Source organism: Loxodonta africana, chromosome 7 (assembly GCF_030014295.1).
Source record: "Loxodonta africana isolate mLoxAfr1 chromosome 7, mLoxAfr1.hap2, whole genome shotgun sequence".
NCBI lineage: Eukaryota > Metazoa > Chordata > Mammalia > Proboscidea > Elephantidae > Loxodonta > Loxodonta africana.
The window spans coordinates 68,427,802-68,443,496 of NC_087348.1; the positions used below are offsets into that span (position 1 = coordinate 68,427,802).

The following is a 15,695-nucleotide window of genomic DNA, read 5'->3' on the forward strand; positions in this document are numbered from 1 at the left end:
TTTATTGATATGTAAAAAAAAACAAAAAAAAGTTCATATTTATTCTATTTGTAATATCCTAAACAGGAAATTCATCTAAAACCCATGAACAGTAGAACGAATAAATTGTGGCATACTCACAAATTTGAAGACTACAGAGCAAAGAAAATGAACTATAATCACATGTAATAATGTGGATGATTCTTAAAAATACAACATTGAATGAAGGAAGCCAGACACAAAGGTACACACTCTATGATTCTCTTTGCGCAAAGTTCAAAAACACATCAAAACTGAAACGTGTACTGAAAGTCAGGAAGATGGTTACTCTTAGGAGATAGGACTGAAAGCCGGCAGGAGGGGAGACCCTGGAGCGCAGGTAACACTTTCTTGATCTAGATGTTGATCACACAGGTATGTTAAATGTATGAAAATTCAGTAACCTATAAACTTATGATCTGTTTACTTTCTAATATATATGTTTCCTTTAAAGTAAAAAGATTTTTGGTAGTACTCATTGGATTTGAGTTTCAGGATAACTAGGTTCAAATCCTGATTTTTGTCCTTAATAATGGCACACTTTTGCCCACTCTAACACATGAGTGATAACACCTATTTTACTGGATATTATGCCAAAGAGGTACTAGAGAGGAAAATGTTGGGCTTACTTCTCACAGGTTCCCTTTTCTCTGGAATCTTAGCCCTTCAAGTTCAAGTGTGCCTGGTTACTCTCCAGTGTCTCCAAATGGCTATTTTGTGTATCATTTTTTTACCCAACTTTCATAGCTGTTCTCAGTAGGAATGTAGGTCTAATACTTTAGGTGGAAGAAGTAGATTACCTGGTTATTTATTATTATTATTTTATTCTTTGGACACTATGCTCACAAAATGGTAGAATTAATTTGAGACCCTGGATAATTGTATCTTCCTCCAGGGAGGTTTACAATTTCTTCTGCCCAACCCCCGGATGCAGTAACAATCTAGGATCATACTAATTCAAATTCAGGGATTGAGATGAGCCTATAATCCCTGAAAGGGTGTATGATTTCTGGTTTTTCTTTATTCCTAGGGTGCACTATGTCAGAGTTTACCAAGTTACCTCCACCACAGCAGGCCTTCAATTCTAATATCTGTCCCTCTAGTTGGAGCCGTGGTGGTGCAGTGGCTAAGAATTTGGCTGCTAATCAAAATATCACCAGTTTGAATCCACCAGCCACTCCTTGCAAATCCTGTGGAGCAGTGCTACTCTGTCCTATAGGGTCACTATGAATTAGAATCGACTTGATGGCAATGGGTTTGGTTTTTTTGTTTTGTTTAGTCTCATGAAGCTACCAAAACCACTGCTCATTCTATCAGTCACTGGACCCTCTAGAATCAGCAAATACTCTTTTGGTGGCCTCAAACTCTGGGCTCACCTCCTTGTACCTTTGTCTTCCTCCAGATCTTGTACTGGTAATTCTTAGGAGCTTACTAGTTCTTCAATGGCTTCAAGCAGATTTTTAAAGTAATTTGTCCATATTTTCTAGCTGCACTTAAGGGAAATGTTAGGCTCATTTACCTAGTTCACTATTACTGAAAGCTTGAGTCACCATCTTTTTTAAAGTTACAAAATAACTATAATTTCATCATCAACAATATTTCTAGTTTGGAGAAAACAAATATTTTAGGCTGCTATAATTAACCAAATTTTAAAACAATTCCTGTCTATGCCATAAAAAAAAAAATTTACACAAAACCTTTGGCTTAGATTGTGCAGTACAATTATCAATGTTAATACACTATGAACCCTAGCCATAACCTAAGAAGATTACGTTCATTTGCACAGTATATTTTTACTTTTGAAAATATTTCCACCATCTTCCATTTAGAATTTTTTCCTAAGAACTTCTCTGTGAAGTAGGTAAGACATTACAAATTTTTAATTTAAAGATAGCTAAGCTAAAGTTAAACCCATCCACTTAGCCATTCAAAAAAACAATGTAAGAATGTCCTCTTAAGCTCCAACGCATATGACTTTTGCAGTCTCACCTGATTTTCCACTGTGGCAGTCTGTACCAGATTCTGATTCAGGTGTTGCAACGTATTTCAGTATTTGATGTCCACAGCTTATAGAATAAAATAAATATATATATATGATAAATGAGGTAAATTTCTTACCTAAACATAATTAGAAAATGTTCTTAATATTTAACCAAAATCCCAACTAGAACAAATCCTAATATTCCAATCTCTCTATAAATTTAATAGGCTTTTTTTTTTTTATTCTAGAAAGCATTTATGTATCCCTCAAGGAAGTAACATATTTTTGAAAGTCAAAATTAAAGTCTGGGGTAATTAGTATAGAAGCAGAAATGACATTGAACATCATGTGAATTAGGTACTTCTGAGTAGACACTAATGTAGCATGTACTAAAATAATTCTCTAGATTTACTGATATCTCAGTATGGGTAGAATACCATTATATTTCACCTCTGTTGGAGAATATTTCATTGGAAGATGAATAATAGTACCGAAATGAAAAAAACTAATTTAGAATAAAAATGGCTAGATAAATAAAGAGACTACAATCTTAATCCACCATCTAGTTTTATAATATAGAACTAGAAAACTAGTAATACTTTATTAAAATAACCTACATTTTGAAACAGAAATGGTAAACATTTGGGAACTTACCTGTTACAAAGATTGTTATCAGAATTTCTAAGCTGCTGATAAGAATCTGGGGTATTGGGTACATTGCCCACAGATTTGTGTAAAATAACACTTGGCTTAGTAAGAAAATCAGCAGTGTCAGGAAATTCTATAGGTGACCGATTAGTTAGAGAACCAGCAGACACTGGTCCATGGGTGGGAGAAGTCACAGGACTCACACTGGATAAAGCACCTTTAAAAATTAAAAAGAAGAAAATAAATAAGTTAATTAATAAATATATGTGTGTATGTACTTGAGTATTATATACGTTTGTGTATTTATAAAGAGAATCTTCCATCTCTAAAGACACCGAAGTATTTACAATTAAATGATAAAATAAATTTCTATGTGGGACTGCCTAGAAGACATCCAAGTAATTTAAGCAGAATATAGACCGTATTTGTCATTATCAATGACTGTCAAGTAAACACCCTTTGGCAGGGTGGTACCTAAGAAGTAAAGATTTACGAGTATGACTAAAATGTGCACATCATCTTAGTATTTTTATTTGGCCCAAATTTTCCTAATCTATATCGGTCTTTATCTTTCACATTTTGTGTCCATACCATCTTGATTATCCATGAGCAAAGCATCTTTACACCAAATTTTATTTCCAAGATCTTAATAGCATTAAGCAAGTTGAGCACATGATAAAATTATACACTAACATAATTGGCATATCTCTTTAAGAAATATATCCAAAATTTTTTTAGTTCATTCATTCATTCAACAAATATTTGAGAGCCTACTATGTGCTGGAAAATGTGCTGAGTTTCACAACAGAGAAAAACATAACATCCCTGAAACTCAATACACATATAATCTAGTCCATTGCCCTAGAGGCAGATTTGCCACATCTTTCTCCCACAACCCACCAACTTTTAAGTTAGCAGCCAAGCGCTTTAACCACTGCACCACCAGGGCTTCTGTATAGTCTAGTGGAGGATACAAACATGTTAAGTGCTAAAACAAGGAAAAAAGGGAGTGCTTCAGGAACACATAGGTCCTCCTCCTGCTGATTTACTCCAGAAACCTGAGTGACTTGAACTAAGGCAGTGTGGGTATACCTGAGAGAGAGAGATAGGCAGATTTAAAACTTTATTTAAAAATAAAGATCCAAGTAAAGTGTGAATCAGAGAGGAAAGCATATAAGTCATTAAGGACCTACAATATTTTCAGGCATAGTTACAGATGTGTATTTTATTTAATCTTCACAATAGCCTTGGGAGTTTAAGCAGTGTCTTCATTTTACACATGAAGAAAAAAATCTCAAAAATATTAAGTGACTTCATTTAATTCACACAGTTAACTCTGTGAGGCCATATTCTTTCCAGGTTTGTCACTGCTGTTCAATCAGATGGATTTGTTTAGAGGATCCTATATGTTAAAACAATGTTAGGGCTGAATTGGATTTTATAGATAATCTAAAATTAATGTTTCAGAAGAGGAAACTGAGGCTAGAGGGGAAATAACTGACTAAAGTTTCAGTTTTCTCTAATTAACTAGTAAAAAATGCAAATCCTGACAAACAGGCTAAGAGGAATAAAGGGTAAATAACCTTAGGATAGAGCCCTGGTGGCGCAGTGGTTAAGAGCTCAGCTACTAACCAAAATGTCAGCAGTTCGAATCCACCAGTCCCTCCTTGGAAACCCTATGGGGCAGTTCTACTCTGTTTTATAGGGTCGCTTTGAGTCGGCATTAACTTGACAGCAACAGTTTTGGGGTTTTTTTGTTAATATTAGGATATCCTTTCCATGATAGAAATTTAATATAACACAGAAAAGCTTTGAGGAGAGGACACAATGGGATAGAAGAAAACCTAGCAACCCTTAGAAATACTTTCTACAGTATAGCTTCATTACTTTTTAAAAAATATCTTTATTGTAAAATACAATACACACATAGAAAAGTTACAACAGGAATGTCCATCACCCAAAATGAGACATAAAACATTGCCAGAGGTCAAAAACCCTCCTCTTCTCATTTCCTTCATCTCATTAATGAAATCCTTATTTTGGATTTACGGTATTGTTTTCTTGCTTCTCCTTATAGTTATAACACCTATGTATGCATCCCTTAACACTTTATATTACTTGCCTTTTTTAAACCTTATAAATGGAATCAGATAGCTTCTATGCCTTGATCACTTTACTCAACATTTTTAGAGGATATTTTCATCCTGTTGCCTGTAACTGTTGCTCATTCATTTTCATTGCTATATGAAATCATACAGAGGGGCTGGTGGATTCGAACTGCTGATCTTTTGGTTAGCAGCCAAGCTTTTAACCATGGTGCCACTAGGGCACCATAGCATGAATATAGCACAATTTTATTTCTCCATTCAAGTGTTAATAGACATGGGATGTTTCCAGTTTGAGGCAGAAATATGGCTCTGAACATTCTTACACCTGTATTTTGGCATACACAGATACGTATTTTATCAGGGTATATATTCTAGAGTGTAATTACCCATCTTTACTTTATAGTAATAAACTGTTTCCCAAAGTCATTATAAAAATTTACATTCCCACCTGCATTGTATGACAGTCTGTGTTGCCACAAATACTCACTAATACTTGGTTTCTTCAGATTCTATCTTTTGCCAAGTTGACAGCGAACAGAGGAGCTTTGTGCTTTCACTTCTTTATTTCCTGATTACTCATGAGGTTGAGCATCTTTTATATGTTTATAGGCCACTTACAGTCTTTTTTTGTAAGTGCGTGTTAAGTCTTTTGCTCATTTTTCCATTAGGTTGTTGAAGCAAACAGATTCTAAGCTGTTCCCCATTGATCCCTGCCTCCTGTTGTTCACGCTTTTGTATAATTCTCTCCCCTTGAAAATGGGCAATTTTTTTTTCATCATTAAATATGTATTCCATTGTCTTTGGCTTCCATGGTTGCTACCGAAAACTCACTTTTGGTATAATTTTTACTGTTTGGAAAATAACCTTTCTACTTTTCTGGTTGCTTTTGAGATTTTTCTCTTTATCTTTAGTATTCAGAGTTTTTTGATGCTGTACTTAATTGTGATTTTCTTTATATTTTTCCTGCTTGGGGCTCACTGAGCTTCATGAATTTGTGGGTTGCCTTCCTTTTGCTTATCAGTTTTGGAAAGTTTTTCAGGCACTATCTCTTTAAATTTTGTTTCTGCCCCATTGTCTCTCCTCTCCTTTTTGGGACCTGATTTACATGTACATTTAAACTTTTGGCTGCGTTCCATTCGTCTTACTATTTGTTCTGTTACTTATGCGTTTTTTCCCTTTCCATGCTGCAGTTTAGGTATTTTATATTTCTGTTTTCGATTTCACTAATCCTCTTTTCTATCGTGTCCAATCTTCTCTTAAACCCATCCAATAAGCTTTTAATCTCATCCATTGCATTTCTCAGCTCTAGACAGTGTACTTGTTTTGTTTTATTTTGTTTTTTTAGTTTTCTTGAAATTAACTACCCATTTCATCCATCTTTTCTTCTATTTCCTTTAAAACATCCTTGCTATTTTAAAGACTTTATTAGCTCCAGCATCAAGATCACATGTAGATCTTCTATTGCCTGCTCTTTTTGCTTATAAGCACATTTTCCTGCCTCTTCAATGTTTTATAATTCTTATGGTATGTCAGATACTGTATAAAAAAATTTGCAATTGTATATCCCACTGACTCTGTCTAATGTCAGACATATTGTACTTTAAAAGCAGAGTATCTGTGTTGCTCTTCTATTATTATGGTATATCTGTTAAATACCTTTCATCTAAAAGTTTTGAAGTATCCTGTAATCTTATGAGTTAAAGAAAATTTCTCACTTAGACTGACTTGCCAGGATATGCTCAGGGTGTTTCTCTACTCCTCTACTAAGATTTTTTTTTTTTTTTTGCACTGCAATTACCATTCTACAAAGGAGATCCTTTGTAGATTTTCCCTTGTTCAGGACATATGAATCTGGATCTGCAACTATTCAGGTTAGTGAAACAATCCTATATTTAATTTCTGAATTCCTAGTACATAACAAAGTTCCTGGTACATGGTAAAAAAAAAAAAAAAAAAAAAAGTCCTCAAAAAGTGTTTACTGAATGAATGAGCAAATGGTCAACTAATAAAAACCAAAACCAAACCCACTGCTCTTGAGTAGATTCTGACTCATAGTGACCCTATAGAACAGAGTAGAACTGCCTCATAGGGTTTCCAAGGCTGTAAATCTTTACAGAAGCAGACTGCCACATCTCTCCTGAGCAGTGGCTGGTGGGTTCGAACAACTACTTTTTGGTTAACAGCTGAGTGCTCAACCAGCTCCTGGTCAACTAATAAACCAAAAAACCCAAATCCACTGCCATCGAGTCAATTCTGACTCATAACGACCCTACAGGACAGAGTGGAACTGTTCCATAGAGTTTCCAAGGAACGCCTGGTGGATTTGAACTGTCCACCTCTTGGTTAGCAGCCATAGCACTTAACCACTACACCACCAGGGTTTCCGGTCAACTAATAGCCAACCCAAATTGCTTGGTCATGTTGACTTACAACATTTGAAATGGTATTCAAAATTATCTATGTGTAATGAAAAAAAAAATTGCTCTATTGTATACTCTGAAATCTCACATACTTAAATCATAAAGAATGATTTCTTACCAGCTCTTCTCAGATTTATATGGTGAGTAAATGATACAGAAGAAGACCTTTGCTTCGGAATTGTCAGTAGATTTGAACTAAATGGTCCATTTAGATAGCATCCTTGACTAAAAGGGAAAGATAACATGTTAAAAATTTTAAACCCATGGAAAATTTCCTCTGTTTTCTTCATGGTCTTTAATTCAACTAGCAAATATCTGCTGCTACATTCAGGGTTTGGAACTGTTATCTAGTGCCTATGGCCTAAAGTAGACATCCACAAACTTTTTCTGTAAAGGACCAGGCAGTAAATATTTTTGGCTTTGCAGGCCTGAAGGTCTCTGTTACCACTACTACACTCTGCCACTATAGCACAAAAGAAGTCATTGACAATAGTAAAATGAATGGGTGTGGTCGTGCTTCAATAAAATTTTATTTACAAGAACAAGCTGCAAAGCAGATTAGGTCCACAGGCTATAGCTGGGGACTCCCTATCTAAAGTGGATTATCAGTATCACCTGGAGGGCTTCTTAAAACACAGATTACTGACTATACCCCCAGTTCTGATTTGGTAGGTCTGGGGCAGGGCCAGAGAATTTGCATTTCTAACTACACCTACTCCTCACTTATCAACTATCTCATTATCTAACATTTCAAATTTATGAAAATAGTAAAAAATCTACTATCCAACTATTTTGCACATCAATGACATATATCTGGCAGTAATGAATGCTGAGGTGTGAGGCAAGAGTAAGCTGGCTGTAAAATGGTTAAGGTTATGTGTCAACTTGGCTAAGCCATGATTCTCAGTGGTGTAATGAAAAACTGTGTAATTTAAGCCAGTGGTTCTCAGTGAGGTGCCTGGACCAGCAGCATTAGCATCACCTAAGAACTACACCTACTGCACACTTGTCAGCATGGTTAGGTTCCAAAGACCAGGTCATTGTGCAAAAATCAGTGTTATGCAAAAATGGAGGAAGACCACATCAGATCACAAAATGGAGGATGACTACATCGTTACATAACTGCCAAATTGTATCCTTATATAGCTGCCAAAGTACATCATTACATAACTGTCAAACAAACCACTGAGAATCATGGCCCAGCCAAGCTGACACACAACCTTAACCATCATAGACGGTGTTGCTCTCGCCTCACACCTCAGTGTTTGTTACTGCCGGATGTATACCATTAATAAACAAAATAGGTGGATAGTAGATTTTCTTACTATCGTTGTAAATACAAAATGTTGGATAATGGGACAGTCAATAAGTGAGGAGTAGGTATATTTCCTGTTCCCTCTCACCAGAAATATTAACTATCCTTTAAGCCAGTCATACCCTACAACTGAAATAGTATAAATTTTAGGGCTCTTATAAAGAAATTATATATAGGTAGGCAGTTACAGTACACCAATGTGATACACAGAGTTTAATATATCTATTACAAATTAAGGAGTCCTGGTGGCACAGTGGTTAAAGCACTCAACTGCTAATTGAAAGGTAAGTGGTTCAAATCCACCAGTCACTCTGCAGGAGACAGACATGGCAGTCTGCTCCTATAAAAATTTATAGCCTCGCAAACCCTATGGAGAAGTTCTACTCTGTCCTATGGGGTTGCTGTGAGTGGCAATAGACTTGACCGCAGTGGGTTTTTGGTATTGCAAATTAAACGAGATAATATATGTAAAAGCTTTTGGCCCAGTGTCATGCATATAGCAAGCACCTTCTGAGTGTTAGTTACCTTCCTTTCCTTAAATAGTCACTGGTCTGTTTTCTTCTGTTGGTCAACTTCTGATCTGGGTACTCTGACACAAGCTAAAGGACAAATCTAGATTCTCTGTCTAGTTTCATTCACCTTTTATTACTTTAGACTAAGTTCTTAATGAGCATCCCTCCAACTCTTTCCATCTTTCTTGCACTTTCACACCTCATTTACACAGAGAAGACCATTCTTCTGTGACATAAGAGGTTTTTGTTCATGTCTCTATTATATCATTTATCCATATTATAATGTTATTGCTTAACAGGATGTAAAGATACTGCCAAGTTTTCTAGGTTAATCAATTTTGTAAGCAACCATTAATTTAGAGGATGGAAGCAGTGTGCTTGGAAATGAGGACACAATAATAGTAACAGATGAAAAACCAGCTAGAAGAATGAGAAATACGATTTCAGGAACAGATTCAGGGAGTAAAAGTTTCAATATTGGAATCATGTTGAAATCATAGCCAGGGCCAGTTAAAAATCATAGTCAGGGAAGCTGTGATCAGAATCCAAAGCTCAGTTCAAATCAAGACTCAAAAATCTATGATATACTATCTCAGTTCTGAGACCTTAGCCCTGAAGTACTCTAATAAAGTCAGGGTGAATGCCTCATGATTCCAAAGTCACAAGTCTATTAATTTTGTGCTACTAAAACTTAAAGGTCCCTGCCCTGAGGGATACGACCCTACCTGAACAAAATATCATGATGCATTAAAGACCTAGAGCCGCACTGTCTAATACAATTGCTACTAGTGATATGTAGCTACTTACATTTTAATTTAAATTAATTCAAATTAAATCAAATTTAAAATTCAGTTCCTTATTCAAACTAGGTACTTCTTCAAATGACCCATAAGCCACAGGTAGCTATTGTCCACATTGGATGGTGAAGATATAAAATACTTCCATCAATTTCTATTGGCTAGCACTATTCAAGAGACTTGAATTTGAAAAAGAATACTGGCTATAAATACTTCATATATTCCTGTATTAACTTGTCTATGCCCAAGGTACACTTAGAAATTTATTACTGAAAGGCTGTAGCTTCTGCACACTAGAAAAATTACTTCTAGTCTGGTCTGGTAGATGCATATAATGGCCCAATTACTTTATTCTCCAAATTTGTAAAGCTTTTGTTAAGGTATATGGTTTTATTTTAATGAGAGTTATGTGAATACATCTGCCAGGGATGATTACAATCTGCCTACATTTACCAATATATGCACAATTTTCAGAGTTAATCATTAATGATTGTCTCTGGACCATGTTTCTATTTTAATATCAATTGTCTAAGGCAACAGGATAAAAATTACCTTAGCTCAATGTAGCAAATATTTCTTTAAAACTCAAACACATTACAGTTATATCAGTGTGATTGATAGACAAGATTTAAAAAACAGAATCATTTTCATCATTTCTTTTTAAACTCAACAATATTCTCATGTTTCCCATGGTTAAGAAATATAATTTAGTTCCTAACACATCCTGCTTCCATTATAAAACAAAACAAAAAATATGTTTAGGCTCTGAGCAAATTTTGTACCAATCTTCATTTTCCTGGACTGTATTCTTCATACTTCAATCCATTGCTGTTTTACTTTTCATTTCATTCAATTTTGCTTTTGTGAAAAAAGAGTTCATCTTTTTTATTAAAAAAACAGAATATTCAAATTAACAATTCTGATCAATAAACCACAGACGAATCTGGAAAATCATAATTATTTGATCAGATTTCACATGTCGATGTTAATATAAATTTTAACAGGTAAATAGCTATAATCCAGCTCTGCCATCTGCTGTTTCAAAAGTGAAACTATACCACTCAGACTAAACAAAGTACAACCCACGTTCAGAGGGTGATCTCACAGGAAATTTACACTAATACCAATTTTATTAACATAGTTAGATAACTGACTAAATAGAAGCGTATAACCCACGCAAAAGATCAATATCTTTCCTAGCTTTCGGAAGACAAATTATTGAATCTTTTGTTAACAAGTATTTATATTTAGAAGATTCCAGCTCCTACATTTCCCAGCCTCATTTAGTTGTAGTTACTGATGCCCTTCATCTATACGATTAGCACTGTTTCTTCCTAGTCTATCTTAGTCTGGAAGCTCCACTGAAACCTGTCCACCATGGCTGACCCTGCAGGCATTTGAAATACTGATGGCATAGCTTCTAGAAGCATAGCAACACACAAGCCGACACTTAAGGTGACAAACTGACAGATGAGTGGTCACTAGGAAAGACCATTCCTAGAAAAGCACGTTGTGTTTGGTAAAGCACAAGGCCAACGAAAACAAAAGAAACCCTCAATGAGGTGGATTGACGCAGTAGCCACAACAATAGACTCAAACATACCAACAATCATGAAGATGGGGTAGCACTGGGCAAAATTTTGTTCTGTTATACATAAGGTCGCCATGGCTCACTGGCAGCTAACAACAACAGCTCCAACTAAATCTTACATATAATATATATATTACCAGTCTCAGCCCTCCAATAGGAATAGGGTTTGAAACAGTCTTGCTACCTTACACCTACCATCTAAGGTTAACTCTTGGAACTTGCTCTCCTTCTGCAAGTCAGTAACTCTGTGAATCTACTTTGGATACTGTGTATTCGATTGGTGACTAACCCTATAATGGCCATTTCTACCAATTTAAAAGCTTTCCCAGTAGCTTGTCCTACACTGATCCTAGTTTCCATGAATCTTCTCACGGACCACTGTACTTTGTACCCAACCTACCTATGTTTTGACAGAGGCACGTTAGCTCCTTTTTAACATTCAGTTTCTCTATTATGCCATGTTATTACTACCCATGCTGTCCTATACCTAAAATACTTCAACCATTCCTTTCTGCTTTTAGAATGATTCTAAACTTTATTCACAGAAACAAAATGGATGTATTAAATTCAGATTTCTTTAAAGGGTTCTAGGGGTTTTACCTTGAAATGCCAAATTCTTGATGAGGTCTTTTGCCATTATTACGTTCCCACCTTGAAGAAGACTGTTCAATGGGTGGCAGACCGGAAGTTCCTGAACTCCTCCTCAGCTGTGGTGTTGGTAAACTACTCCTACTGTTTACTCCCTGTTGAATAATTTAACAATGGTTAAAATCTTCACCCTTTAATATGCTGTATCTGTAATATTAAAGATGGCACATGAAAATATCAATACAAATTATATTCTTAACATGTCTAAGAGAAACAGAACATTTTATTCTGTAAATCTGTCAATTTTCCTCCAAATTTCACACTCTATACTATTGTTTGGAAACCCTGGTCGTGTAGTGGTTAAGTGCTACGGCTGCTAACCAAACGGTTGGCAGTTCGAATCTGCCAGGCACTCCTTACGAACTCAATGGGGCAGTTCTACTCTGTCCTATAGGGTCCCTATGAGTCGGAATTGACTCAATGGCAGTGGGTATGGTTTTTTTTTTTATACTACTGTTGTATTTATGTTCTTTCTACTAAAAAATTATTTAGCAATTTAACTAGTTTTTTTTTTTTTTCTTTTGCACATCTTACTCCTAGTTTCATGAGAAAGAAACAAATGACAATTTAAAAAGTGATACAAAAAACTTGCCCTGAAAAGCCACATCAGAGAAAAAGTTTAGGCTTAGGGAAGATCAGCTCTAATCTGATGTACATGGTAGTTAATCTGAAGAGAAAGCAGGGTCTTGAATGATTAAATTCAGACCTTCAGCATAAAATATTTAACCTAATTTTTAAAAACATTATACACTATCCAAAAGTTCAGTTAACCAGAATATTCAATTTTTGAATGTTTATTTTAATGAGATTTACAATTTATTCTGAATGTTTATTTTATGGAGATTTACAGTTGATTTTATTGAGATAATACAGCTTCTGCTTCCCATTCATCTCCCCTATCAGCAGACTCTGAAACAATCATACAGAGATTAATATCTGTCTTAAAAAAAAAAAAAAAATTTTTTTTTTTTTTAGATTTAAATTTTTCCAAGGATGTTGATGTTATATAAAGGTTCCCAGTTAGTCTGACAGTCAGTAAAAAGTTCTTTATATAACATAATCCTTACTGGCTATAATTTAGGTCCATATAATCTTTCTGAGTTCTTAACACATATATAACATTGATATCATCTATTCCAACTCTTTTCGTTAGTAATTTTCTTTTAATGCCATTACTCTTTTGTGAAGTAACATAAGGCTTTTATATTCTTTTCCAAAAGCTGAGAGAAACTAGATATGGTATTCAAACACAGAGTTTAAAGAACACAAAGAAATATGGGTTATTTCCTGATTTCTTGTATGACTTACTCCTATCAGTAGATACCAGTACCAAAAATAAGCCTGATTAACTAGAATGCTCAGGAAATGAGGCATTTTGGTTTCCTGTTTAATTAATTTTATTGTTTAAAATGTTTCTAATATGTACCAATATACTTTTCTACTTAGTAAACATAATAACAAGCACAATACTGATGTCAATATGATTGTTATGATTAAGAATTACTAGTCTAAATATCAAATGTCAATTGAAAATGCAAAGGAAGGGCAATTTGAGTGAATACTAACTCAAGAATATATTAGAGAATTCTCTTATTCATAAATTTATTGCTATTCCTTTTGAAGTCTAACCTCTCTCATAAGGTGGGGTGCTAAAAAAAATGCCATATAACCAAGTATCATTATTAATTGGGATTTGACTAATGATATAAAAAAAAAAATTTGATTTGACTAATGAAGGTGCTACTATTTATAATAAACCTAAAAAAAAAAGCATCACATAACTACCTATGATTCAAATTGTGATCAGTAATAATTTTCAAACTATTTTTGCCCTAATTGAGTTTGCTTAATTTTTCAACATTTCTAAACCCTAGTGCTGAGAACTTGCAAAATAAAATTAACCAATTATCAAATCCCTTCAAAATTATATTTAACTTTTTCTTAGCTCTATGCAAACCACTACAATTAACAAATTTAACTGGTTCGAATTTTATCCTCTCTTAGCTAGTTTCCTTAATTGTAGAATACAGTAGTTGAGCTCTAATAATCTCTAAAATGTTTCCAGTTTAAAATTTTTCTGATTGAAGCTGTTGGTGAAGATATTAATAAATAGTCAAAACAAGAAAAGACACTCTGAACAAGCACAATGTATACCTATTTGGAACAGTATTGTTTTGTAAGGGAAATCCTATTTTGAAACATTCATATTTAAAGAGAAATTAATCACATATCTAATGACTGAAAAATCAGTCACAACAAGGGTATCTCAATCTCTAGTGGGCAAAACCAGGGAAAAAAACAAGTTTCCAAAAAAAGTGAAAATTTCACAAATGCAAAATTTAAAATAATGCTATGTAAATCATAAAATGAAAATTATAATGACCATTTCTTCTTGGTTCTTAAGAACAATTCCTGTACTCTAAGGAATAAAATAGATTAATAACAAGATTTGACTACTAGTTTGTACACGCCTGAGATTAAATTTGTTTGTTGTTCTCTACTTCTTTACAACAATAAGAGTAATAATAAATACTTGTTACCATTCCAGTTATTACTGCCAATTACAGCAATGTTATTTAGAGTAAAAACTGAATGCTCATCTAGAATTATTTGAATTTGTATCTATCTCTAAAGTCCCAAGAGGTTCAATGTAGTATAAAAGAAGATGGTCCCTGGAAAAAAAATTCTATTTTACATAAAAGAGCAGTTTTAATTTGAAAATATTAAATGTGATAAACAGGGCTGGCTGATTACTATATTTCGACCTTGTGAAGCTTTCGATCTCCTTTCTCAGCTGGGTCCTCCATTTCAGAGCAGGGGTAAAATCCAGGAAACGGTGTCAGAGGATTAATCTTTGGCCTACAGGAACCTGAGAAAGCACCCATCAAGCTACTGATACTCCGTAGGGAAGAAATGACTTGTGGGGGAAGGGTTGGATCAGTCAGGAGGTCTGACACCATGTTACGAGCTTCGTTTAACACTGAAAGATCAATTCCATTTCCACCTCCAGAATTCTAGAAAAGAAAAAAGGTAAAATTATACATTTGTTACACGGAAAACTTAACATTTTAGAAAAACTTAGTCTACTTTAAATCAACGGCTCTATCTAATAATATCTAGGTAATTTAATCCTATTAAATATAAATTTTCATTTATTTGGACATGGCATAAATAACAAATGGTATAATTCTAACTTTAAAATTTTTGATAGTGAGAATGATACTGTGAATGATTTTTTTTTTCACTAGTTTATCTTATTATATTTAATGGTATTCATCACTGCTTTGTGACAGTTTCTAACTGGCATAGAAATCTGTACTTACTTTAAAACCTATAATTTAGACTTTTCACACATTTATTGAGGATTTTCTTTCCTTTATGCCAAAATATCTTTTAAAAATACAAAGCATTTCTTTCATTTACCCTACTCACTCAAGAGGCAGTCTAGCACAGTGACAAAGCTTTGTTGCAAAGACACAGCAGTTTGAAATCTAAATTTTAACTCTAAATGTGTGATTTTGAACATGTTATTTAATATCTGAACTTTTTTTTAAAGTCTTTTCACTCTAAAATGGGGATAATAACATCTATCTCATTACGGCCTAATGTGAGAATTAAACCTGATTAAGCAAGGGCACTAAAACAATGTATAGCACA

At 34.3% G+C, this 15,695-nt stretch overlaps 1 protein-coding gene across 6 annotated transcripts in view; it reads right to left on the reverse strand.

Moving 5' to 3' along the window:
* Positions 1 to 15,695, reverse strand: part of PDE3B (phosphodiesterase 3B) — a 150,566-nt gene that overhangs the window by 33,645 nt on the left and 101,226 nt on the right. For all 6 annotated transcript variants that reach the window (XR_010322460.1, XR_010322459.1, XR_010322458.1 and 3 more), the window contains exons 3-7: positions 14,804 to 15,052; positions 11,991 to 12,133; positions 7,294 to 7,400; positions 2,654 to 2,864; positions 2,008 to 2,084 (exon numbers count right to left, since the gene is read on the reverse strand). Coding sequence is in view for 2 of the 6 variants with exons in the window: in XM_023550926.2 (XP_023406694.2) it covers positions 2,008 to 2,084; positions 2,654 to 2,864; positions 7,294 to 7,400; positions 11,991 to 12,133; positions 14,804 to 15,052 (787 nt within the window). In the remaining 4 variants the exon portion in view is untranslated. The remainder of the gene's footprint in view (positions 1 to 2,007; positions 2,085 to 2,653; positions 2,865 to 7,293; positions 7,401 to 11,990; positions 12,134 to 14,803; positions 15,053 to 15,695) is intronic.